Source organism: Stigmatopora nigra, chromosome 2 (genome assembly GCF_051989575.1).
Source record: "Stigmatopora nigra isolate UIUO_SnigA chromosome 2, RoL_Snig_1.1, whole genome shotgun sequence".
NCBI lineage: Eukaryota > Metazoa > Chordata > Actinopteri > Syngnathiformes > Syngnathidae > Stigmatopora > Stigmatopora nigra.
The window spans coordinates 11,183,469-11,209,095 of record NC_135509.1 but is presented as its reverse complement, the minus strand read 5'-3'; the positions used below and the strand labels follow the sequence as shown (position 1 = coordinate 11,209,095).

The following is a 25,627-nucleotide window of genomic DNA, read 5'->3' as shown; positions in this document are numbered from 1 at the left end:
AAAGGTAATGTTTTGAATGATAAAATAACAATTGAAGCGTCGATACTTTTCTTTTTTTGTCTTTCAGTGAATTCACACTATTCAATTATACTATTTAATGATATCTATCTTCAAGACAAACAACAACCAGAAAAGCAATGTTAAAAAGGATCCTAATCCCAAAACCTCATCTGATCTCATTTGGGTTTAGTAAACACAGGGTTTTGCCATTATACAACATCGAAGCGCCCTCTAGCGTACAAACGCCAAATCGCATACACTAATGAAATTTGCCACTAGAGTGCGTCTTTTGATACGTATTCCCATCTAGATACAAGAAAGAAATCACCTAATCACACTTAATTTTTTTACAAGTATTAAAAATATCAACTGATTTTTCCAAATTATGAATAATCATGGCAAAGAAACGCTTACGGAGAACTACATCTTATTCAAAATATCTTTCAGTACAGAAATATCTCATATTGGGGAGGAAAATTGTTTTAGAAGAGATCATTAGAAAAATATAAACACCTGCAGAGATGTACAGAAATAACGTGTTGCACCGTGATATTTATATTTCCTATCCTGGACCCTTTAATTATTAATAAAGGACAAACTAGTGACATGAACTAAGTATTTACACATAGCATAAATGTTGGCTGATGGACAAAATATAGGAATATAACTGAAAGGAAATTTATGGACATCCATGGTATAGTAGGTGTAAGCATAGGATGACTGTATGGCCCATTGTGAGTATTTTACACCTCATTTAAAGCCAAAACATTGATTTGTAAACCTGGCAATTGTTTAAAGGCCCAAAAGGGCAACAACAGTGCATGGTTGTTGCCATTGGAGCGTCATCATCACAGCCACAAGACTAACTTGGGAACATTTTTTCTAAGAGAAGGATATCTGAAAACACAGCAACAAGGAAACCATTCAAATGCAGTACTGTTCTAAAAAGATGTTGTGCACATCAGACTAGTAATAAACTAAAGGTCAAATCATCACCTTTAACAAAAATGCCATTGGTAGAGTTTTTTTATCTCCATCAAAAGATAATTGGGAAATATTTTCAGTTTTTGTCACATGTTGTTGTTCAATATTTCCTATTTTGTGTTTGCAATTAGTCACCTCAATAATCTTCATATTAGCCTTGCTTTTACCTTGGAAATATACAGTATTTGAATCTGGGAACATTGGTGTTGGCTGACGCTAGACTATTATGTAATGAAGAGGCCAATGAAAAGGGCTCATTAAAATGCCTTAATCCTTCTTTGTCTCTCCTTTGCACATCCATTCAAAAAAATCACATTGAAAGTGATATGTCAATACGCGATAACGTGTTGCCTCAATAGGTATATATTTGAATTTCAGTAGTGTTAATGCTGGCTGGGGCTGTGTGGTTTGCAGTCATCGTGGGAGGGGGGGGGGGGGTGTACTTAGCCAATCAGACAATGGATGTGTTTGTGCAATGAGCTTGCTCTCGCTTGGCTACCACTGATGCATGCGTGGTTGAAGGGAGAGGAAAGTGGACAGCCGTGGGATGCATCGACATAGGTAAGGACCCCCTTCTTTTTCTTGTAATGGAAGAAAATGACATTTTTTTGTTGTCACACTATCCGGAAAGAGTTACTGGGGTTGCAAAGTTTGAGGTTGTCTAAATTGTGAGCTTGCCAACTCTGAATGTGTGAATGGAACTGGGCTAAAAGAAAGTTGCATAGAAAGAGGCCGGGGTAAAGCATGTGCAGAATGTGGCTGGGGTGCAGCCAAAAAAAAAAAAAGATTTTGGGGAAATTGTAATAATACAAAAAGATCATGGGGAAGAGATTGGATGCAAGTATCATCTCATTATTGTCTGAGAATAGTTTATTGATTAAATAAAAAAGAAGTACTGTTAAAGTGGAGATTAAGTCGGATTAATTATAGAGATAAAGTGAGAGGAAGTTGGGAGGAAATGAAAGCAAAAAATGATGAAAATGAATTAATATGAGTCTGTATAGTTCATAAGGGGTGATGACAACTTTCACTCCCAAGAACCTTTTCTTAGTGCATATATGACAAGAATAAACATACTTACTAAATATTATAAAAAACAAAAAAAATAAAGCCACTGCATGTGTGATAGAGATACAAATTTCTTATTTTACTTAATGTTCTGTCTCAAATACTCCTAATGTCCTCATATCCTATCTTCAAGTTTCAGGCAGTAGTCTTATGGCCTTTTTGTTTAGACTGATCAAAATCCAATCACATTTCCTATGTTTTTTTTTTCCATTTTAGGCAGCCACGGAGAGTTTGCCGAGTGGTGTAAGGGTGGGGAAAAAAGCAGAGGGGCTGGCCTCGAAGATCCCAACCCAATATTGCTGGGTTTTGCCAGGACTGAAAGGAAAAAAAAAAGGCATCTACGCTTGCCGTACCAGTGCAAGGAAAAAGAGGACTTCAACTGGTTACACAATCAAAGACCCAGTGATCTGCATTACTATTGTGAGCTGACCATTTGGATTTTAGTACCAAATTTTGGAGGGGAAGAAGAAGAAGAGTAGTCAGTAGGTGGTGGACCACAAAAGGAGCTGTGGGCCTCGAGCCCAAACACAAACAAGATGACAGAGAATAAAATAAGGTAATCTTTGTTTAGTCTAATGTTCCCATCTGCTGTTATTCCAGTCACCTGACAGACCATTGCGGAATAAATGCGTTTGATTGACAGCTGGGATCTATTTAACCTTTAATCCTCTAAATAGGGCTATCTCTTTCGTCTTTTGTTTTTTCCTTTGGTAATTTCCATCCACTAATATTTCAAGTCGATCGATGAGGTAGTCACAGACTGTCTGAATAAATAGTGATGAGTCATTCTTTCTGTTTGTTTTGACAGTGGCGTGTAATTGTTTGTGAGCATGCATGTGTACAACGTGTCTATATGTTGATCCCCTTGCAGTCTCCCTGCTAAGCTGATTAATGGGGGCGTGGCAGGCCTAGTTGGTGTGACATGCGTATTTCCTATTGATCTGGCCAAAACACGGCTACAGAACCAGCAGGGTGCCCAAGTGTACAAAGGAATGTGAGTATATTGCCTTCTATGCAAAGTTATATATATTTTTAAATACAAAACCACATCCTTTTTTCCTCCTCCCGTCCAGCATACAAAGTACGTAATGCATAATATGATATCAGTGTATAATCCACTCATATTAACAATTGTAATCTCACACAAATGACAAAGAATCTCTGAATGAGGAGTTACAAATATAAAGGGAAATTGAGCATGCTCTTTAGTTATTTCTTGAGAAAGTTAAATGGAAAATCAGAATCATCATTAACATAAAAAAATATAACTAGGTTAAGGGCTGATCTAACTGGGCTCATTGATCATATACACACACAAAAGTTAGCATTGGTTTTGCTTTGCAAGAAATGCATTGGTGTCCTTATAAGACCCTGGATGTTCATGTGGTGGAAAGAAGTACTGCCTTGTGATGGGTGTGGATAACCTGTGGTCAGAAGCACAAGACCCAAACAGTGGTTTTCCACTATGACTCACAGATGGAAAAGTGCCACAACTAGAAATACTTTCTGCCTTCTAACTAATAATGTAGCCAGATTGAGTGCTTCCAGTTCAAAGTTGACATTTTTTTCAAGTGTCAATTCAGTGCAGTTGATATTTTTGATGCTATAATGGAATAGAGTGAATTGAATTGAGTTCAATGCATTTGTTGTATTCAATTCAATTCACTCTATTCTATTGTAGCATCACCTACTCCAAATCAAAAAAGGAATCTTACTTTAAAAAAAAGAAAAGAGTAACAGAATATAGGTTCATGCTCCTTAAATGGTCTCATTTTAAAATTATTTCTACTGTAGGGAGTAAGAAAATTAAAGTTGTTATATTATTTCTGTATTTTTTTTGTCATTCTCAGGTGGGATTGTCTGGCTAAAACAGTACGCTCAGAGGGCTATTTTGGATGCTACAGAGGTAATCTTCGTAGTTCTAATCTTGTGAAACATAAATATTCAACAGTGACATAGCCCTCAAATATAGTTGTTTCTTAACCTGCTTGCACTCCCTATTGTTGACATAACAACACAGCCATAAGATGGTGTGCTGTTTCAATATATTTGTGTGGCGAAGATGGAATTGCCTCTAAGGAGCTTGTTTGCTCCCTCCAGGTGCAGCAGTCAACCTCACACTTGTGACACCGGAAAAAGCCATCAAACTAGCAGCTAACGATGCCTTTAGACAAAAGCTTTCCAGAGACGGGTAAACTTTCACAACATCCATTTAAATGTTAATGTTGGTGACTATAAATGATTTTCATATAATTTTGCCTTGAAAGCCTATAAAAGTGTGGTAGATTTTCGAAAATGCACCCAATTGCATGTCATTTCATAGAGGGATGTTTAGGATTAAGTTCCTTTAACAATTAGTAATAGGGAAACAAGTACTCAGATGTAATACATCCTCAAAATACAACAATGTCATATGTTTCATTAATATTTCTCCTCTTATTTGTCATTAGCCATTTGCCCCTCTGGGGAGAAGTACTTGCAGGATGTGGTGCTGGAACATGTCAGGTGGTAGTTACTACGCCTATGGAAATGCTCAAAATCCAACTACAAGACGCAGGGAGGCTTGGTAAGATAATCTTTGCAATCATCTACCATCAGTAAAACTTTTCGTTTAACAACGACCGGTGTATTACTTACTGAAATAACGTATGATTTCTGACTAGCGGCCCAGAGGAAAGTCCCGACTGCAGCTCAGGCCGGCGCTCCAGTTCCAGCTCCATCGTTAGTGGCACCACAGCCGTCCCGACCCAGTCCTCCCATTCGGACATCTGCCACCAGCATCACAGTGGAGCTGCTGAGGACCCGAGGCCTTGCTGGTCTGTACAGGGGTGCAGGAGCAACCTTAATGAGGTTAAAATACACACCATGCTAGTACTCTAGTACTAGTAACTCAAGTTGCAAATTTAGTTACTCTTGGAAAAGCTGAACTTTGACACAAAAGTCAACTTTTAGACCTCATCAGAACATGGGAATGTACCAAGCTGTAATCATTTCTGCACCCATTCAACATCATCATTACTGATTGCTTCATTCTGGATTGCATAACCAACATACAGTGTTTCCTGACATTTGTAATCAACACTAATCAATGGATTCCTCTAGCTACATTTGGCTGCTACACTGGAAAGGCAGCTCTGTATTCTTTTATCAAACTGCTTCAAAATTATTCTTATAAATATATATTTTACATTACCAAGTTATTTGATTTTCATCTGTACATGTGTTTCAGGGATGTCCCATTCTCAATGATCTACTTCCCCTTGTTTGCCAACCTCAACGCACTGGGAAGAGAAAAACATAGAAGTCCAGGCGATGTACAGGCACGAGCTCCTTTCTGGCAGTCCTTTGTGGCGGGATGCACTGCGGGCTCAGTGGCAGCTGTGGCTGTCACACCCCTGGATGGTAAGTATAGAAAAACTGGATTGTGAAAGGTGGCTTGTGACTATCAGTGGTTGTCCTTTAAAATAGAATTAACATAAAAATATTGGATTTCACATCATGTCCATGAGCAGTTGACTTTATGTACCCTGTGAGTGACAGCCTACAAGACAAAATAGTGACTATAATCAACACACTGTTCATTTATTAGTTAAAGACTCATTTGTAGTCTTATTTTGACAAAATATTTTCATTACAGTCCCTGCAAAGAATTAATTTATCTTTTGAAAGGTGTGTTGTTGAGGCTCTTTGGAAAATCAGAACTATAGAGCTGGACAGCTCCTAGAAAAGTTGTTAGGGTTCTATCTTTTTTAAATAGCAATAACCTGTGTGCAAGTCACATGGCTGAAATGTGTTTCATTTATGCCTTTCCAGGACACACAAAGTAGTTTTCCGATGACATTTGATTGTATTTGTATTTTAAAGCTTTCTTTCATATTTGGTTTTCAGGTAATAGCTCAGGATGACCTAAAACACTTTTCTTACAGCTGTTTGGGTTCATGCTGAGATTTCATCTGAAACTGAATCTATTTAAGTTTTTTTAGTAGTGTTTATAATATCTAGTAATTGATTACTTTGTTTGATTTTGACTCCCTCGCAGTGATAAAAACTCGACTGCAGACTTTGCAAAAAGGTGAAGGAGAGGACTCCTACAGAGGGATTATGGACTGCACACGGTAAATATTTCACAATAAAGCATTCACTCTTTAAATGTTTGTAAACTCTTATTGATGTTATTTATTTTTGTAGGCGCATCATCAAGCGAGAAGGACCATCAGCATTGTTAAAGGGGGCAGCATGCCGAGCGCTGGTCATAGCTCCCCTTTTTGGCATTGCTCAAGGGGTCTACTTTCTTGGGGTTGGAGAGGCAGTACTCGATTGGATCGGATAAAATCAAATAGCACATTTCATTTGGTCGAGTCATTTTGCAATAATGTGCAATCTGATGGCTCACACTGATCCACATTATGTGGGATCACAATATGGGTCCATTTGGTCAAACAGGGTTCTGTCCCAATGTGTTTGAGTTTACATCAGGAGCTATTGTTAAGATAAAGTTGTTGTATGTTGTCTGAGCTACTAAACATTTGTTTGGGTGTGAAGTAAAAGACCTTCTAGTAAAATCCATATAAGGATACAGATTAAAACTTTTTATTTTTACCGTTCCTGTTGCGCATTACTTCCACTTTATGCGTGTGATCCGAGTTGTAATCTTGGATTCCCTACCTGGATTGGTAAATACTTCCTGTCACTAGGTCATTTGTTAATCTGATGGTAATGATTTAATCCCTGTATTAGCGTAAAATACACTCACAGTTGACTTCCGGCCTAAATTCTACGCACTCTTGGGACACCATGTTTAACTTAGTTTCTTTTCTTTATACAAGTCCACAAGGTTTAAAATAAAAGGCAAACCAATGGGGAAAAAAAGCTAATTCTGCCTCACAAAATGGAAAATTTAAAAAAAAGCCTTATTATTGTAGTTAGTGTAAAATCAAAGAATGAAAGAAAAACATGAATGTTCTGTAATCAGTGCTGTCAAGTGTTTTACTCATTTCATTAAAGAAAACAAAATTATGCACTAAAACAATTTTTTAAAAACATATATATATATTGAATGCAATTATGTAGTTTGTATAACAAATCAGATGTTTTCATAATGTTGATTAAACATACCCCGTGTAAACAATTTGTTTACATGTAAATAAAGATATACATTTGTGTGTCACATTCATTTGTTACTTTGGCTTTTAAATCTTAAGAAATTCATAATAATGTACGTTAAATGTATGTAAACACTTGTATTGTAATAACACTAAGATAACATTATAAGAACACTTTACTGTTTTTAACTCACATATTTGAAAATTAAGCAGAAATTAAAGTCAGTCCCTGGGCAATATCAGTAAAAAAAAAAAGTAAGGCATTTTAGGAGGTGTACTTGTTGCCTAATTTACCCACCACAATGTTGGGAAAACCTGTGCCACCTATGTACACGCTGTGCCCTTCCAAATTGCTGTTAATCTTTGAATTTGCGGTTGGGGTTGGCGCCAAATAAGGACACTCTGATTTCAGGCATCATCTGTAAAGAAAACCGGCAAACAAAAAACATGAGTCAAACATTGATATGTAGAGCATAATAATAAAATGTTCCCATTTATCTGTTCTCACTATTGCTCATCAAATATACAATGGTGTTTTCCACTTTTTTGTGATTCCTAATAATTACTTTCCAAATGGCTTAGTTCGATAGTCTAATTTTAATCTAGTAGGGCAACCTAGAGTGTGATGAAATAATTGCAAAGATAAAAATAGTGGTTAATGCCAATGTGTGTGTCGACGAATCAGTGTCAATCCTCTGGAACTGTGTGGAGTGGAGTGCCCTCTTCAGTCTATATGAGATAAATACTCTGGGTCTTTTCAGTTTTCATTTGAAAAAAAAAAAAAAAAAAACATGCAATTTTCTTTACCTGTTGCGCTAGAAGTTCTAGTCTGTTCTCCAAAGTATTAGAAACTTTTATTTTGCCATTGTCATTATAAAGCTCCACTCCTCCACATCTGTGAAAAAAATATTTGAACAAAAAAAATAAAACCATCCAAACTACAAATTAAAGAGAATGAGATGGGGGGGGGGGGGGGGGGGGGTCAATATACACCAAATATTCTTACATGCTTGATGGTAGAAAGCGTTCCATGTCAATTTTGACCAAAATATTATTTTTGACAGCTTCTCTGAAGATGGGGATGTTCCTGTTCACTGCAGCCTATTAAAAAAGCAAAAAGTACATTGCAAAGTTTGCTAAAAAAAACAGCCCTGATGCAACATTGTCTTATTCTTTCATCCTCAACCTCACCTGAACTATCTCCACATCCTGCTTTCGACAGCGGATGATAACTTTCTCTTCAAGCAGTTGGTAGAACCCCTGAAAAATTAGTGCCACACACAGAAATGCCCATTTTAAACCAGGTCAGATGTACTAAAAACACACTATACAGGTTGAAGGATGTGACAAAGCCCCAAATGTGCCAGATACCAGCTAACTCGTAATCTTCAACAACAATAAGCTAGCAATCAATGAGCCATGATACAAAACAATAAAAAGGATGGCTCATGCTAAATAGTTACTAAGTCATTTCACAGACCTTCAATTTGTAATAAAAATGTCAAGAATTTTAAGGCTTTCTGCAGGAGTAGCCCTACTTTTTAAATAACTATACTGAATAAAATGATCTACCTAGAGTAAACAAGTTATGATCTGCCAAGTCCTTTACAGTAAGAGAGGAGAGGTCAATATCCTCGTGTAATAAGCAAGGTGCACCGGTTGTTTTTTCTCTTCCAGTCTTTACCTGAAGAATGAGACCCTCCAGTAGTGTTGAGTACCTGGCAGGGTCCTGAGCAATTTCTGCAAGTTTTTGCCGAGCTTCAATCAACAAATCCTGAAAAGAGTGTATTTTTAAAAGTTGAAAAATTACACAATGAAGTACACATTTTCTGATGGAGACTTATTTGAGAAATTGCTTCTTTGTGCCATGTGAGAGAATATGCAAATATTCTTGGAGCAACCGCACAAAAGCTTACAGTGATCATGTCATCACGGGTCTTCAGCACTTTCAGTCTTGCTTGGTTCATCAAGTTGGACATCTGGCTGTGGACCATGTCGAAAAACAACTCTGATTAAACAAGTCATAAGGTAACACTGGACAAGACCTCCATTGATCATCAACATTGAAATCAACCAAATGAGTCTCTAATCAGAATAAAGTGAGAAAAGGTAAAGTTTAACCCATATTCAAAATGTCACCACTATGAGAAGAAGAATGGCAAATGTACTGATTAGATGAGACAGAAACTTATAAATTGCAAACAATGTAAACAATGTATTCTAATTTCAACTCACATTTTCTTATGTTGTTCAATCTGTTTTTCCTTCTTTTCATAGTAATCCATTATTTTCACCCTCTGCGTTTGAACCAAACGACCTTTCTCAATGTTGAACTCTTCCTCAGCCTGCAAACAAGTGAGCATATCAACTCTGTTTAGGAGACATGTCAGCAAAAAATGAACTTTAAACTAAAGAGAGAGAAAAAAATACCTACTTTGGCGTCAATTTCCTCAACTTTCTCACTGGCCTCTTGCTCGATAAAGGCCATCATGTGCTTTATCTGTCAACAACAACCATAACATTTCACCCAAAACAGCTTTAATTGAATACCCAACCCATCCTTAAAATAATTTTGCACTTAGAAGTATGAATACAGATGTCACATACATTTTGCTGATGATTTATCACAGATTTTTGGGTGACGTTTTACATTTTACACTATCCCTCACGGAGTCTTAGAAGCAGAATGACTCATTTTCTCCAACTTTTAAAAGTGGATTTGCAATTTAGATTACGATCATCTGACAGTTGTAACGGCAGTTCCAAGTTTTTACCTTCCTCCAAGTTAAATATCCGCACTGTAAAATTGGTGTGTTTATAGACATTATCGTCGTTACCTGTTTTTGGACGTCTGCATCGGTGAGCGCCATGTTTGTTGATAATAAAATGTTGATAATGTAAATGTTTGTTTACACAAAGTGCCTATAAGTATATTTCACAACGTCAACTTGTGGGCTATGTTGCGAACTTCTTGATTCCACTCCACTAACCTCAAAGCACAGTTGAAATCAGACTACAAATGAGTTTCTGTATTTATTTTCAAAATAAAGTTCTCAAACCGCCTTCTTTTTCAAAACAAAGGAAACCAAACATGACCACGTTCCTTTTAAATGAATAAATAAATGTATAATAAATTTTAAAAATCACTTATAATTTAAAATATATCTCCCAATAGAGCATGATAAAGCCCACAGTACTTTAGTGTGAAGGCCCAAAAGAAATTCTGCTGTTATACTTTTACTAGCTTGTATTTGTCCTGAACGCACGCACTCACAGTCACCGCCAGTTCTGGCTATAATGTATATTGGCTTTCCCCTTCGTGCTAAGTCTAAGCTGCGAGTGTGTTGCATAGTTCCCTTTTCGGCCTGGGTTTGACAGCACCTGGCTGATTTTATTCAAGGACGGTAGGTGTGTCTTCATTGCATTTAAAATGAAAGTCTGGCTTGACCTTACTGAAACCATTCAGCTAGCAAAAAGGTTTTTGGGACTGTTGCATGTGTCGCAAAAATGGACTTTCTCAAGACAGTTGTGTAATTTGCCATTTGGCGGAATATTTCATATATACATGTTCACTGCCGATCGCTTGAATGAAGTTTTGCTCTACTTTTATTGATTGATTGAATGTCAGTGTCACTTTCCATTTCCCAAAAGGAATGTGTATGTAACCTAGTCAGTGCCCTTTGGCACATGGGCAAATGAATGCACTTCCATAATAAGATCCATGCTTGTTTTATGAAACAATTTTCTGATGTATGCTCTGATCACTATTTAATGGTTAAAAGCATGCAGGTTATTCTAATGCAGTCTGCTTTTTATCGCTCTGTATTAACCCCTAAATGCACCTGTCCTCTTCAGTCTTCAGGTGGGGTGTCCTACTCTGTCTGTTAGAACCTATGTGCCTGAGAGTGTGATAGTTACACCACTGATCCATGGCTACCTCAGGCTCAACCTCTCCTCTTCCAACCCCCATTGCTGTCACAGTGCCTGAGGATTTCCATTATGAAACCAAGTATATTGTGCTCACCTACCTGGGACGGCTACCAACTGGTCGACGGGACGATCACACTGCATCTGAAGGTGAGAGGAAACCGGAACCGTACTGTTTTGGGGTTGTAGTGCTTTCCACTTTGCGCACTTAGACATACCTGTCAACCCCGGCCAATTCTTCCCCTTTTTAATTATTGCAATTCCCCTTATTAAGCGTTAATAAGCCGTACAAACACAACCCAGCGCATTATTACTCACATAGAGTGCACTTAAAAGTTTAAAACTGTCCTCAAAGTGGACAAGGTGGCCAATCAGTCAATGCAAATTTTGCATGCACTAAATTCAAGATTCTGATGCTATATGTGGCAGACAGTATAAAATACGGGAAAACGTATAAGTTGAAAGGTATGCATAGAACACAAATGTGGCACACTTGGATATATAGTTGCATAAATATTCAGCCACCTGTTTGCCAGCTCAATACTTATACACTTTTGTCATGTATTTGTTAGTTGTACACATTATCCTTGCAAGAGTTGCCAGACAATCACATGGAAAAAAAACTATTTATGCTCACATTCACACCTTCCAACAATTTGGAGTGTTCAGTAATGTTATCATGCAATTTTTGGAGGTGTCAGAGCACACATCAGACACAAAAAAGAAATGGCGTACAAATACTCAAAATATAAATTTTCATTCTTGATATCTCACTGAAGGTATCTGTGAAAAATATGATGACAAGTAGAATAAAATTCATAAAATTGCCACAAAATGTATTATTGGGAAGCAGTATCGGGAAATACCCCTAACATAACTTTGTGTTCAAGTAAAATGAAAGAAAGGAATTTTCTGTATTTCCTGCCTTTACAACTGCAATATGAGGGTGTGGCTGAGCAGACGAGTGTCTGATCCCTGCTTTCCGCATGACCCGCTTCAATTTCTGACTGCTGTCACGCATAATCACAGTAGGATCACTCACATATTAATGGAGCGAAGCGGAATAGCTGGCCTTGTAGCCGCATGATTGAATGCTGAAACAGCATGAAGCCAACAACAAAAAACAACACTGAGCTAAAGGGGACTGATTGGAGGGGGGCCTTTTTTCAGGGTCCAAAAAAAATCTTCCCTGGCTGTCTTTCCAAAGTTTAATAGAACTCCCTTCTTGAATGCAAATTGACTTTTTAAGTGGAGTTCTACTTTTTCAATGTCAAAGATTGTACTCCCTGCCAAATGGATGTTGAGTAAGTTTTGTGTACCTTGCGTGATAGATTCTGACCTGAGCTGTGTTGACTTTTTCTAATAAATATTTTATTCTGGGCGTTAGCTTTACAAGGCACATTTATCAGTTTATCTCTTCTAAATTCAACCAGATGTTGAAGGCAGAATGTCTGATTTCCATGAAACAAATGGCTTGGAGGCTATTCACACACAAATTGCAGTTTCAGAAAATTCATATTAACGCAGGCTTGGCCAAAGAATTCCACAGTCCATATGTAAAACCCATGTATTATCAGTGCCAATTGTGTGATTAGATATATCTCATTGGTCAACATCAACTACAGTGGCAAACAATGGCTAACTTTCAACATGTTTGCACTTCACAAATGTCCCCAAGAAGTACAAGCACAATAGATGTTCTATTGAATCAAGCTCTGAAATATTTATTAACTGTAATATATATGAAAAAAAACCTGCAGAATCTATAAAATTGGTTGTCTGGTGTCCCACAAAATGTAGGGTCTTTGATTATATTTTTTCATGTGCTGTGGCACATCAAATATATTGTATTTAAAAAACATTGTCCCCAGGAGTGCACAGATATAACCTTCCATCTCTTCTATGTGAGTTTATGTTGGTATTTCAAATTTAATTTCAGGAGACTCAAAGCACGAGTTCACCAGTAATATTAAAGAGCAAGTTGAAGAAGAGCTAAAACGACTTGAAGATGAAATCACTGCTTGTAAGTAGCTCATTGACACACTAATAAAAAAAAAAGGCTGTTGTTGCCTATGTACATCAAATGTCCAAATATCGGCTCCAATATTTAACCCGTTATCAGTCGATCTGTAGTCCAAATGATTTATATTTGTCAAATTTACGGTTGTTTTTGCACTGTTTGTTTTTTTAGCCGTTTCCAGCACGGGCTTCAACCGTCACACGTCTCTGGTGTTCAATCCAGTCAACCCCGAGACATTAATTGAAGACTGTCTCGCCGAACTCGGAGACCGCTTGGTCAGAGATCTGGATGCACCTCTTAAAAGAGCGGTACACACACTCCTCACTGGGTCAGTTTGTTTCAGTTTTGAATGATTTTATGAATTTTAAATATTTAAACTTGATTTTATCACATATTTCATGGGTGAAATGTGGTGGAAATGAATTGAATTTCCAAAACAATACAATTTCATACACAAATGGCAAGCAAAAATTATTACAGATTAATATTGCAACATTCAAAAAGAAGAAATATGACAACACTTAAAGGCATCATCTCTTTGTACAGGAAGGACAAAAGTAGTATCAACAAAGCTTTATCAAGACTTTTTTTTACTGTCTTCTTTTACTAGTGTGTTTTAATGTCAGTGCTTAGCTGCAAAATACCACTGCCTCCCAGTGGCCAGGCTCTGGATAGAATTAGAGAGAGGGGATATAACCAAAAGGCAAGTTTATTTATTTGATTTGATCTTAACGATAAGCTACACATATGATAAAGTATGGCTACATTTCAATTGATTTAGAAGTCAAATTAAGTTGTACCTCCAAATTACTGTTTGATTTTACTTTGTTAAAATGGACAATCAGTAGACTATGATTAAAATGAGCATTTAAACAAATAAAAACATAATCGCAAGGTATTACTACAGTTGAATTATTTCACAATTCCCTGTCTGCATTTTAGGCCTTTGGGATATGAAAGATACCGAGATACAACACTGGACCTGCTAACACAAACACAGGAAGAGTGGAGTAAGGTGAGCTTTTTCTTCTTTGATGCACAATGATATTATTCTGTTGATAATTGAAAGATCACAAGAAAAGATTCTGCAATTTGTCTATTTACATATAAAACTATACTGTTACCCATCTTCAACCTAGCATTTCATCTATCTTCTCTGCCTTGTGTATTGCTCTCCTCAGTTACTTTCTTCACTCTCCATCCTATAACTCTTCCTCTATTCCTAATTTAGCATTCTTTATTCCACTTGCTCCTTTAGTTATATCTTTCCATCTTTTTTCGTTCTTCAATTCTACTTCCCCTTATTTACTGCCTTCTTTTTGTATGACAGGTCCTTGTGCCTTTGGTGCTGCTTGAAGGGTTACAAAGTGAAACTCACTCTGTGTCAACCCTGCTTCATTTTGGTGTTCGCTTCCTGGAGGAATGTCAATGTGAATATATCAGTCAACAAGGGGGCTACGTGAGTGCTGTACATTTTTAGATTTCGGACTAAATCATCGTGTGTGTATGCATAAAATAAATGCCCCACTAAAAGGTCTCATCTGATTAACAAAGGTATAATTAAAGAAACATAGGAGCCTATTCCGTTCATAGCGATTTTTGTAAGGCGGATTACGTTAAATTTCCTAGTACTACTGCATTTTATCTGCCAGATGGGGGCATCAGTAAGCTAGTTTTATAGTTTTTAAGTGCATATTTTTTTAACCGGTAATATTTTAAATGAACTTTTACATGCATGTTATATTTACACACCAAAATATAGGTATTACATTTTATTATTGTATGATTTACTGGTAAAATGCTCAATCTTTATTCATGTATTTGTACAATTTACACAGATATGAATGTCATTGTAATGTTCTGAAAAGTCAATGCACTATATTATCAACTAAAGTGCTTATTTGTTCAGGCCACTTCTCCTTTAAAAACATCATTGAGTCTTTAATGCCCCATAATGCTTCATGAAAATACTGCGTCACAAATCCTCTGTATTTACAAGGTCAATCTGACATGCAGAGTCATGAGATTTGACATTAACCACTGCTTATCCAGGTCTGCACTTTTATTTATTTTATTTATTTAACTGAATGCGCTGAAACATGACCACACAACGTGCCTGTTGTGGACAGGACTGCATTCTTGCCCAGTATTATGTCACAGGGGATGAACAGATGATGTGCTGGGCCAGAATCAGAAATGGAGGGGTGAAGAGAAAGGACGTGCCCGTCACTGGATGATGATAGGAGGGGAGGGGAAGTAGTTCAGCAAGAGTAATGTACAATCTGCACTTCTCAGATGAGCTCGAGCCACGACTTACTGTTTGTTCTATGTTGCATTGGTCTGTCGAGCTAAGTTAAAAGCAGGGACTTTGCAGACTTTGCACGGAGGTAGGATGCACTTTTCTCTATGCATTATTTGACATTACTACTTATCATTGTAGCATTCAGCTTGTGGTAGGTTCTACCTTGCCGCTGTTATGTTCCTTCTTTCATAGACTGACATTGTTGTTATGTAATGTAATTACAGACATTTCTCATTTATAAATTCAAAAGTGCACTCATGACTTTTTACAAAATAACACAATTTCAATCGGACTGGATTTGTTTAATTCTACTCTTTATATAAAGTGTGCGATACGTTTTTTTTAAATTAATGCATTTAAAATGATCACACATTACAAATTACATTGTTGCGTGTGCAGATTTCCTGATGATGGCTGCCATGTCGTTTGTTACTTATTTCAGAACACAATGGAGATTATTAGGACCCGAATGTTGTGTGCACTTCATTTAGCAGGAACAAAACCAGTCGTCCCCCATAAACAGTCCAGAGCTAGGGGCACACAGTGGGGGGAGGACATGGAAGAAAATGGTCGAGCCAAAGATGGTGTTATCGAATATTGCTTAGAATCATCCAAAAGTGACCTTAAAACTCATCCGACCAGTATTGAGTTTGTGCTCTGTCCGTCCTTACGCTTGCAGTAAATCCTGCACCGCAGCCATTTCGTGTGACAGTTTGCGTGAGTGTACTGCAATGACATTCAGGAATTTGGAGGTGGCACATTTTTCTCAGTTGCTGACTAAAACAACCTTTGACAGGTTTCCTTTGGCCTAGGCCGTGTCACAACAAGACTGTATGTGCTCTACCCTTGTTATATAAGCGCCATTTTACGAGCTCATCTGTAAAATATGTGCTTCACCATGCCTCGACTTTGCCACAAATCTGAGAGCACAGTGCCTGACTAACTCTCCTATAAAAATAACTCTCACTGTCCTGTTGAAACATCACAAGGGATTAGAATGGCACACTTGTAACATGTTCCGTGTATGAAAGGGTTTTTGGATACACGTAAAGGCAGGACACAACAGAGAGGACAGGAACTGGGGGAGAACTGTTGGGTGGGCCTAGGGTGGTACCCCAATGCCTCAGATGGGGGGAAAAAAAGGAAAACAGTGGAGGGGTGCTTGTTCGTGTCCCGATATGGGGAATGGTATTTTGACCAGACGATTTGGGTTAAACTTTTTGCATCAGATGACCTTTTCTGCTGATGTGAAGGTGCCTTTTAAATTTCAAGCGTGGCCATTTTATGATTTTCTTTTAGTAGGTTGTCTTGGTTTGCAGTTTAACATTCTTTAATTCTGTTTTTAAGATAGTTGGATGAATGCAGGACTTCTTTCTCTGACTAATCTAGTTGTCTCCTAAGTGTCAGTTAACACACTTAGCAGTCACGTTACCCTGCGACTCATTTTGTGGTGCTTCCCTTTCCTCACATCTGTCAACCAGATCTTGAAGTTAGTGTGTTACAATCCTGTGTATCTGGATGGGATTGAGAACTCTAGGTATCATGAAATGTTATTATTTTAGAAGAAAAACAAGAATTAATGGAGTAGTGAAGAAAAGGTGGAGAATTGTGGAACAGGTTATCAAGACAGATTTTCTTATTTAAATGGATCAGACAAGGTTCTCTCTAGTGTTTGTTTTTGGTACATTGAATGATTCACAAAGTGCAAATGAGTTTAAGTGGCATGTAGTTCCTTTTTTGTTTAGAATATCAACTCTTTACATTTGTGTTACATTTCTCCACAGGGTGAAATATTTGGCCTCGGCTTAGAAGAAGATCGAGGCATCGCCATTGCAGAAGACAGCAACGATATCTACATCCTTTCCGGAGAGCAAGCGCCCGACCAGTTAAGCCCACCATCGTCTCTTTTGTGCACAGCCGACAACAGCAGCGGGCACAGCTCCTGGCAGGCGGAGAGCTTACCCGTGTCGCTGGCCGGCCACGAGTCGTGGGCGCAAGTGTGCGCGATGGACCCTGAAGATATCAAAAGCTTGGATAGCAACGAGGGTGCAGCTCTGGTCGAAGAGCGCAGTGAGAATAATTCTTCCAACTCGGACATTGTCCACGTGGATCGTGAGGAAGCTGAGATGCTGGAGGACGGTGCTGAAGCAGGTGCCATAGACGAGAGCATGATGAGCGTTCTGGGAACCGACAGTGAGCTGGCCCAACTCAGGGAGGAAATAACCAGCCAGATTCCTGCTGCTGCCCACAACCTGGAAGAACCTGCCTCCCTCCTTTCATTAGAGGAGCCTGTTTTGATAGAAACACCTTTAAGCTTGTCAACAGAACCTTCTCTCATCTTGTTAGAACCAGAGTGCCCTCCTTCGGTTCCAGAAGTTACTGCTCCCCCTCCACCGGAATCACAACCTTCAGCTCCCGTTGCTGTTTCTGTAATAGAACCAGAGCCTGAATTAGAAAGGGCCATTGCTCCTGTGCCTGATGAGGCAGCACCCCCATCTCCAGCTAAGCAGGCCCAAACAACACCGCCTGAAGTTTCTGAACCACAATCAGAGCCTATAATAGATCCTCCCCAGGCAGAAGTAGAATACTCCAACGAGCCCGAGGTAGCACCACTACCAGCTGAAATGCCAGTTCCCGAGACCCTCGCACAAGCCGTCACCGTGCAGCCGGAACCAGAATTGGATCTCCAATCTCTGATGTACGGTGGAGCTGCACTGGTGCTCATCACTGCTGTGATGGCTTACGGTGTCATCAGCTACAGGAGAAAATAGAATGGACATGTTTCCTTCTCAGGGGATTAGATTACACTTTAAAGAATGTTGCGATAAGATTTAGTAGTACACTGTAGATGGTTTTGCCATTCGAGGCCACATTTAAAAAACCTAATGCCTCTGACCCGCTCAGCGTGTAACCACAGAAAAGGGAAATGAATTCACTCCTCTAGTCTGTTGTTTTGACCTGACCTCGCTCTTTTTTCCCCGCAATTATGTGTGCCATGTAATTCTCCCTATGATTGTTCAAATTGTTGTAATGAAATGTATACCACTTGGTCAGTCCTAGGAAAGCTGCATCACATATGAAAATATTAAAGCCTAATTTCTTTTAAGTACTGTTTAAATAAATGGATGGACATTCATTTGGGAGACATTGCTGCAGATTAAAAATATTTACCTATACATCCTTGAATACTTTGTGTTATGCATGTGCAAATATCCAAAATGGCCCATCAAACTTTGTACCCTGACTTACTTAACTAGACCTACACTAGTTTAAAATAAGTGAAAATAGCTTTGTGCAAGAGTCTTCTTAAACAAACAAAAAAAAGTACAATTTATTTAGGTAATTTCACATAGCAGCCGTAACTGAATGTACAAAGTACAATAATTCTGTTTTTAGAACAAAATACAAAAAGAAATTCAAGAGCACAAACAGCAATGAAACAACTTTCCTGCTTGAAAAATAACAGTGAAAAACAATGAACTACGTATCCAAGTTTTTGAAATATAGCAAAAATCCTTTTTTCTCCCTCCTTGGTAATCATTTGGCCGTTATTACGTCATCTCAACCAGTTCAAGTCAATGCGTCCTCTGTTGGCCGATGTACTGCAGCGTGGTATTGAAGAGGTCTCGGAGTAGTTGTGGGGTGTATTCGCAAACCTTCTTCACCAATGTCAGGCTGAGGGCCACAATGACCCTCTCTTGTGGTAGCTGCTCTAAGACCACCCCTTGCAACATGGCCCTCTGCACCTCACTTTGGAGGAGGCCCAGCCAGTCCTAAAAATTAAAACCATTAGTATGTAAGATACATTTAATTTCTTCTATGTCCAAGGATTGTTTGTAGAAATGTGTTAACTCACCTCACTGGGTGAAGACATGACATTCGTGTGCAGGTTTCGGGCGGCCCGATCCACAACACTCTGCTCGAGCCTGGCTGCAATTTCTCTTAGCTGGGCCACAACATCCTGCAGAACTCTCGCTTCGACTTGGCCACCTATTGAAAACCACACGTTTAATTATTTGCAAATCACCAACAATAAGAAACACCAAGTGACGCGAACAGATATGACACAATGATGACTGCTAGCCCCAAATGCATTGGAAAAGTTATCAATGTCTGACTTAAAGACAAAATGTGTTTGTAGAATTGACTTCTACATCAAATATTAATGTCTTATGTTAACGTGTGTCTTTTTCAGCCACGACTTTTGTGTAACATGTTGATAGATCGTCCAGGGGGACGTCTAAAGTTCTCGTTTATTACGTTATTTTTCCAGAGGACTAACTAAAATCGCTACTCTTCAGTGGTGGAATAAATCAGATTTGTTCATGACCAGGGCCAAAGACTAGTTCATTATTCTTGGATGGACGACAGGAATTTAGTAGGAATATTATAGGAAATTATATGGATTGACCCATTTTTTTGGCTAATGGGTGGTTCATTGAGGATCTAAGATTTCCATTACACCATTAGTGTACAGAATAAATAACTTAAACGCTTGTCTAGTGCGTTTCATGTCTCTGGCGTGATGTTATAGAGAACTACTTGAGTGATCATACTTCATATCATTATTATTTTTATTAATTAATTTTAGTAGCTCTTATTTTGAAATTCTTCGTCCACTTTTCCAACACGTTGTGTCCCCTGAATCAGCCTGGTTGAAAACACAAATACGTACTACATACTACCTGTTCTATTGCCAATTTGTACTCACCGGGCCAGTGAAGGTCCACAGACGGCAATATGTCACCGATGGACGAAGCTAAATTGTCCGGCTCGTTGCTGCCATCACATTCGATATCTTCGTCTTCTTGACAAATCCAAGTTTCTTTAAGTTCTCTGCCCAAGCTGCAAACCGCTTTATTGTATTGTTCGTTGCCGCAGTCTGCTTGGAGGAAGCTGAAAACCACCAAAGTTGCGTTTTGACCGTTGGCCAACGTCGTCAAATCCATCTTCTGGTGTTTACTACAGAAAAGGCCGTTAAAAGTTCCGATGTGATAAACAGTAGTCAACGACAAATATCAACAAGCACAATATCTTTTTTGTTTGTTTGTTTACACCTTATCGATAAAGATGAGCTGCGTGAACACTAATTCCAACACAAGCTACTCTATTCCGCCAAACAATATTAAAGTATCCTCTCCCGTTTTAAAATTATTTCCCGGTATTAACTTACTTAGCTACAAGAGTTAAAGATTTTACTTACATTGTTCACTTAAGAGATGGTGTAGAAGACAGTAGCTTCCTAAATTATGCGAAACATTTGACCCGCTTCGACTTAAATAAGTGGAGGTGGATCTTCACTTCTTGCCTTTTTACGTATTGGAATTTTTTGGTCACGTGGACAAATATGCTTTCGTTTTAGATTTCGGGCGCAGATCACAACAAAAGCAGAAGAATAATAATTATTATTGTTTTTTAAAAGGCTGTTGGAAAGTTACTGCCAAACAACCACTTCTAACAAGGAAGTGTACTACAGTTGAACTTTTCAGATAACTGTCAATCTTGTATTTAAAAAAAAACTGGAAAGTCCCTCCACTAGGTTATACAAGTTTCATCTACTAATCTACATTTAAAAGCCTGCCTTTTTTATACGCAATATGTACCACAGTAGAATACATTAGATAAAAATTCTTAAAATTTTTATTCAGCTAAAAAAAACTTAAAGAACACCATGATTTAAGTACAATCACTTCTTCACAGAACTAAGAACATGGTTGCACATGCATGGCAGCATCACACTCAGTCCCCAGGACAACCAAAACTCATGGACCGGGCGGTCTTCCGACCCACGAGGATTCTCCCAGACCGTGGCAGTGACCATGTCTTTTCGGAAAGTTTACAGCTAGGTAGACGACTCTGCTTGGGGGACAGAGCAGCTTCACGGGCCTCCTGAAGTTCCCTGTGAAGAACAAAAATGAAAAAAAAATGAACAACACTTCAGATTCATTCAATATTAACAGTGACCATTCATTTCCAGCCATCCCAGTTCAAATGGAATTGAAAAATAATTTACCACCAGCCATTATATCATTAAATAACGTAATAATTTCAAAGTTAAACAATCTTAATTGTGATGGATGCTCAGCAAGCTTCAAATTTTGATGCCAATAGCATACCTTCATCCATCTTAATTAAAAAAAACATTTAAGTTGAGGATCAATAAGGTAAAGCCTTTGAAAAGCGAATGCCATATATCAGGGGTGGCAAACAAACACAAAACCATTTTATTCACCAAATTATTAAAATATAATTTTGTATTTGTTTTTAATGGGCCTTGATGAATTAGTGTGTTTTAAGAGAGAATAAAATAAGGGAAACACAAAACGAGGCAAAGAGCTACAGTATATACAAAATATGATAAACAGCAAAGAGCCACATGTGGCCCGGGAGCCAAATGTTCACCACCCTTGCTATATTGTAACACTGCTGAAGTGTAAATGAAGCATAACCATTACTCGCGGGTCCTTCTTACTTTTCAAGCATTGCTGTTCTGAACTTTTCCACGTTCAATTCTCGGCGCAATTGAGCCGCCAGTCTTTCAGTCCTCTCTTTTCGCAAGATGCTGTGCTTGCAGAGCTCCCTGGCAGAGGGCCGCTTGCTTGGGTTTGGATCCAATAATAACTAAAAGATAAGATCAACATATAATGATCATGCCTCTTCACAAAGATTAAGTGAATTTCTACAATATAAAAACCATCAGGCATTAGAGCAAGAAGACTACCTACCTGAAGAAGTCCTTTGAAAGGCGAGGATAGCTCCTGGGATAGCCTCGGAAGGTAGCCTTCTCTGAGACGATGCCACTCATCTCCATTTTGTGGCATAGGGGGCGCCCCTGCTGCCAGCAGGACAGTTAGACCTAATGCAAAGATGTCTGCCATGGGAAGATGGCTGTAATCCTGTTCAATGAATAGATATATATTAAGTTAATCAACAGTCAAAGTAACTGCATTTGAATCGGGCTTCATTTCACCTCATGTAAAATCTCCCTGGCCAAAAAACGGCTGTCCCCCTCCTCCACTTGAGGATTATGGATTGATGTTACGTGACCCAGATCCCCTGGAAGATTGGAACAAGAACGTTTAGGCAGAGTAAATGTATAGCTGTTGATCTGAGCACTATTTATCATTGCTTTAAATGGAAGTGCACATTAATTGTAATTCATACCGATTTTATATATGTCTCCTGCTGTGTGACTTTCATTCTCTTCCTCACTGTCCCCTTCATCCGCAGTGCTTGAGGCCGAACGCTGGCAAACAAATATATTACCTGAAGATACATAACAAGACATGTCTCAATTTTGTGACCAGCCTACATGCATTATTCAAATAGACAAGAAAAGGGACTTACTAGGTTTGATGTCCAGATGCACAAGTCCTACACTGTGGATATACTTCAAACCCATGGACACTTGAAGAAGCAAATCTTTCAGCTCTGTCTCAGAAAACATCTCCCCCTGTAACTCTTTTGTCCTGATGATATCACTGAGACTTCCTCCTAGTTTATGAGCATTTGAAACATTTAAAAAACACTTCAATGACAGACAACTTTGTAAAATCCAGCATGTTTTTGTGTTAAAACATTTCCTTATCAGAAGTCAACAAAATTTGCCATTTGGATTCTCAAGCACTTTGACATGATCATCTTTCACATGCAGGTCATCGATATTAGCCATTTTCACTCCCTTTAAAAATGATGCATACTCACCATTGCAGTATTCATTTTGAATAATCATGTGGTCTTCCTCAGCCCACGCCGAATAATAGCGAACAACATGGGGATGTTGGCCAAGAACTGCATGTGCGTACACTTCCTTCAGAGCCAGCTGCCTAAAAAGGACAATGAATGTCATGTATTATCTACTTGAAAATCATTACTGTATATGAGCGAGATTTTAAATGATATATTTTACAGCAAGAACATGTTTTTTTTACAGGTGCAGTGTGTATAAATAAATCTGTTAAGGCATGGCTCGGAAATGGGCATCGTCAAGCAAACAACTCACTCATTGGCAGAGCCAGCCAGGGGTCGCCGGGACCGTTTGATGGCATACAGGCAACCATCCAGCCTCTTCACGCACTTGTAAACGGTGCCAAACTCTCCCACGCCGATGCGATCCAGCTCCAGGAACTCACTCTCATAGCGCGACAACATGAGAGCTTGGACAGCTTGCCGCTGCACGAACACACACATACAGAAGCATCTCTAAAGATGGAACCCACGTCACAGTGCTGACTGTTCAATTTAAGACATGTTTGTGCCACTATATATGGTCATCCATCCGGGGTTTTGGTTCAGTCTGAAAATCTTTGGATGAAGGGATTCCGGAAGAAAAATTGGCAGACAAAATGCAGAGGCGGCCAGAATGACGCAGCCTCTGATAGGGAAACGCTGTCAGTGAGGAAAATGATTATACCTTTGGTGGCAGAAAGGCTTCGTCATCTTCCTCTGATGATGTCAGACTATGTTTCAGCCTAAAAATTCAAAATACAAGAACTCTAAGTTTGTTTATTCACAATGCTAAAACTACTAACCGTCATTGTCATTTGATCACACCATGATTTAAAACAGAAATATATCAACCATAGTCATTCATTCATTTTTTGAACTGCTTTATCCTCACTAGGGTCACGGGGGTGCTGGAGCCCATCCCAGCTGACTTTGGGCCTCAGGTGGGGGGGGCATCCTGAATCGGAAAACCATTCACGCTCCAATTAGCCTACTATGCATCTTTTTGGAATGTGGAAGGAAACCAGAGTACCCGGAGAAAACCCACGCAGGCCCAGGGAGAACATGCAAACTCCATACAGGTGGACCGAGCTGGATTTTAACCCAGGATCCCATAGCTGTGAGGCCAACACGCAAACCACTCAATCCGCCAGGTCGTCTAGACCATAGTCAATGTTGAATAGATTTTATATTGACATTGAATGGATTTTATTTTGATCTCATTAAAAGATAATGAAATTTTCTGTGTCATTTATCCAAACCATGCAAACTTCACACAGGCAGAGTGGACTGGGATTCAACCCTTGACCTTACATTTGTGAGGCAGACAGGCTAACCACTTGCCGTGCTGCCATTTTTTGTAAATACTTCAAGTACTTTACCTGCTGCCATAATAAGCATCAGAATCACTTCTACGGATGCCTTTCCAATGCTGCTGCTCACCGAACCGACGTTCCGAGGTGGGGGTGAATGGGTTCACATTTACTGAAGGTGCTTGGATAAGGTTTGCAACGGCCGAGTAGGAACGCAGGGTCCTCGTGGGTCGATATATTCTTTTGGTAGAGTGTGGCTGCGATGATTTTGACAACAGACTCTAAAAGGGGAAGAAGGGTACAATGTTGACGTATTTGAAGACCACAAGAATGAGTGTCCTCACCTTGGGCGTGCTAGGAGAATCACAGAGTGTCAGTTTCTTCCAAGATGCATACGGGATGGGACTAGTGCAATGTAAAGGTGAGGATAAGCCGCCGTTTCGACTGCGGTGGCGTTGAATCCTGGGGGTCCGACATGCGGGGCTGCTAGGGCTTCGCATCCTGGATGTGCAGTCGTCTGAGGTGTTTTCGCTACTGCTACCATCGCTGCTTTCTTTTCCATAATTAGAAAAGTCTAGTTGTTGGGGGAGATCGTCGAAAAACATCGCTATGCAAGGAAGGGATGCTTCATAGATGTGCCAACTAAAGATCTGGGGACAAAATCCAGTCACTTTCTAGAGCAGCACACCTTTGCAACCAATTAGATTTTACAAGTTTTAGGGGTATTATTGGCATTTTAGTCAATTTAGTTTTCTGATTTAAGTAAATTGGCAACCCATTAAAGATATTTGTGAATTGTAACAGTATCTATCCTCTTTACAAATGGTTATGGTCTAACCAATTAAAGAAATACCACATCTATATAGCTAATGACAACAACAAAAATTCTAATTTAAAAGTTAGGCACCAACACACAATTATTTCAGGTGAGTGTGTAATAGAAAAGATTATTGACAGTGGAAATAGTCCAATTAGACGCCAATTAGACCCATTTAGCAAACATTCCTAACAAAGGTACTTAAAATGTTGTGATCAAATTCAATTTTAATGTCCATTCAACCCATCTACTCACAAAAAAGCCACTTTTTCGTCTCCGTCACGCTTGAACTTCGCGCCTTGTATGTAAATGACTTCCTGTTTAAATAAATGATGTCACCGGGTTAATATGGAATTGGTGACGTGTCTA

The 25,627-nt window shown here is 38.8% G+C and overlaps 5 protein-coding genes across 6 annotated transcripts; 2 read left to right on the top strand and 3 right to left on the bottom strand.

The window, feature by feature from the left end:
* Positions 1 to 1,425: 1,425 nt before the first annotated feature.
* On the top strand, positions 1,426 to 7,221 carry slc25a18 (solute carrier family 25 member 18). Its single transcript, XM_077739401.1, has 10 exons — positions 1,426 to 1,545; positions 2,269 to 2,608; positions 2,924 to 3,046; positions 3,903 to 3,958; positions 4,153 to 4,243; positions 4,503 to 4,618; positions 4,716 to 4,902; positions 5,282 to 5,454; positions 6,092 to 6,167; positions 6,241 to 7,221. The coding sequence occupies exons 2-10, from the start codon at positions 2,589 to 2,591 to the stop codon at positions 6,380 to 6,382; spliced, it is 984 nt and encodes a 327-aa protein (XP_077595527.1). The 5' UTR covers positions 1,426 to 1,545; positions 2,269 to 2,588; the 3' UTR covers positions 6,383 to 7,221.
* atp6v1e1a (ATPase H+ transporting V1 subunit E1a) lies at positions 7,021 to 10,516 on the bottom strand. Its single transcript, XM_077739424.1, has 9 exons — positions 9,992 to 10,516; positions 9,589 to 9,654; positions 9,390 to 9,499; positions 9,071 to 9,137; positions 8,839 to 8,928; positions 8,346 to 8,414; positions 8,161 to 8,255; positions 7,962 to 8,049; positions 7,021 to 7,573 (listed from the first exon to the last, which is right to left on the bottom strand). The coding sequence occupies exons 1-9, from the start codon at positions 10,022 to 10,024 to the stop codon at positions 7,511 to 7,513; spliced, it is 681 nt and encodes a 226-aa protein (XP_077595550.1). The 5' UTR covers positions 10,025 to 10,516; the 3' UTR covers positions 7,021 to 7,510.
* bcl2l13 (BCL2 like 13) lies at positions 10,369 to 18,579 on the top strand. Of its 2 annotated transcripts, none has more exons than XM_077739390.1 (7): positions 10,369 to 10,562; positions 11,010 to 11,231; positions 13,021 to 13,104; positions 13,273 to 13,429; positions 14,044 to 14,116; positions 14,432 to 14,560; positions 17,188 to 18,579. In XM_077739390.1, the coding sequence occupies exons 2-7, from the start codon at positions 11,084 to 11,086 to the stop codon at positions 18,172 to 18,174; spliced, it is 1,578 nt and encodes a 525-aa protein (XP_077595516.1). In that variant the 5' UTR covers positions 10,369 to 10,562; positions 11,010 to 11,083; the 3' UTR covers positions 18,175 to 18,579. The 2 variants fall into 2 exon arrangements, with proteins under 2 accessions (XP_077595516.1, XP_077595506.1); XM_077739380.1 differs by having other exon boundaries at positions 10,370 to 10,558.
* Positions 18,580 to 18,704: 125 nt separating this feature from the next.
* bida (BH3 interacting domain death agonist) lies at positions 18,705 to 20,822 on the bottom strand. The gene is made up of 4 exons (XM_077739414.1): positions 20,607 to 20,822; positions 20,115 to 20,365; positions 19,260 to 19,393; positions 18,705 to 19,176 (listed from the first exon to the last, which is right to left on the bottom strand). Exons 2-4 carry the CDS (start codon positions 20,350 to 20,352, stop codon positions 18,979 to 18,981), a joined length of 570 nt encoding a protein of 189 aa, XP_077595540.1. The 5' UTR covers positions 20,353 to 20,365; positions 20,607 to 20,822; the 3' UTR covers positions 18,705 to 18,978.
* A 203-nt stretch (positions 20,823 to 21,025) lies between these two features.
* On the bottom strand, positions 21,026 to 25,581 carry wee2 (WEE2 oocyte meiosis inhibiting kinase). The gene is made up of 12 exons (XM_077709579.1): positions 25,514 to 25,581; positions 24,786 to 25,091; positions 24,511 to 24,722; positions 23,817 to 23,874; positions 23,406 to 23,575; positions 23,108 to 23,229; positions 22,751 to 22,897; positions 22,568 to 22,669; positions 22,374 to 22,459; positions 22,129 to 22,299; positions 21,876 to 22,024; positions 21,026 to 21,302 (listed from the first exon to the last, which is right to left on the bottom strand). Exons 2-12 carry the CDS (start codon positions 25,044 to 25,046, stop codon positions 21,143 to 21,145), a joined length of 1,638 nt encoding a protein of 545 aa, XP_077565705.1. The 5' UTR covers positions 25,047 to 25,091; positions 25,514 to 25,581; the 3' UTR covers positions 21,026 to 21,142.
* Positions 25,582 to 25,627: the final 46 nt, after the last annotated feature.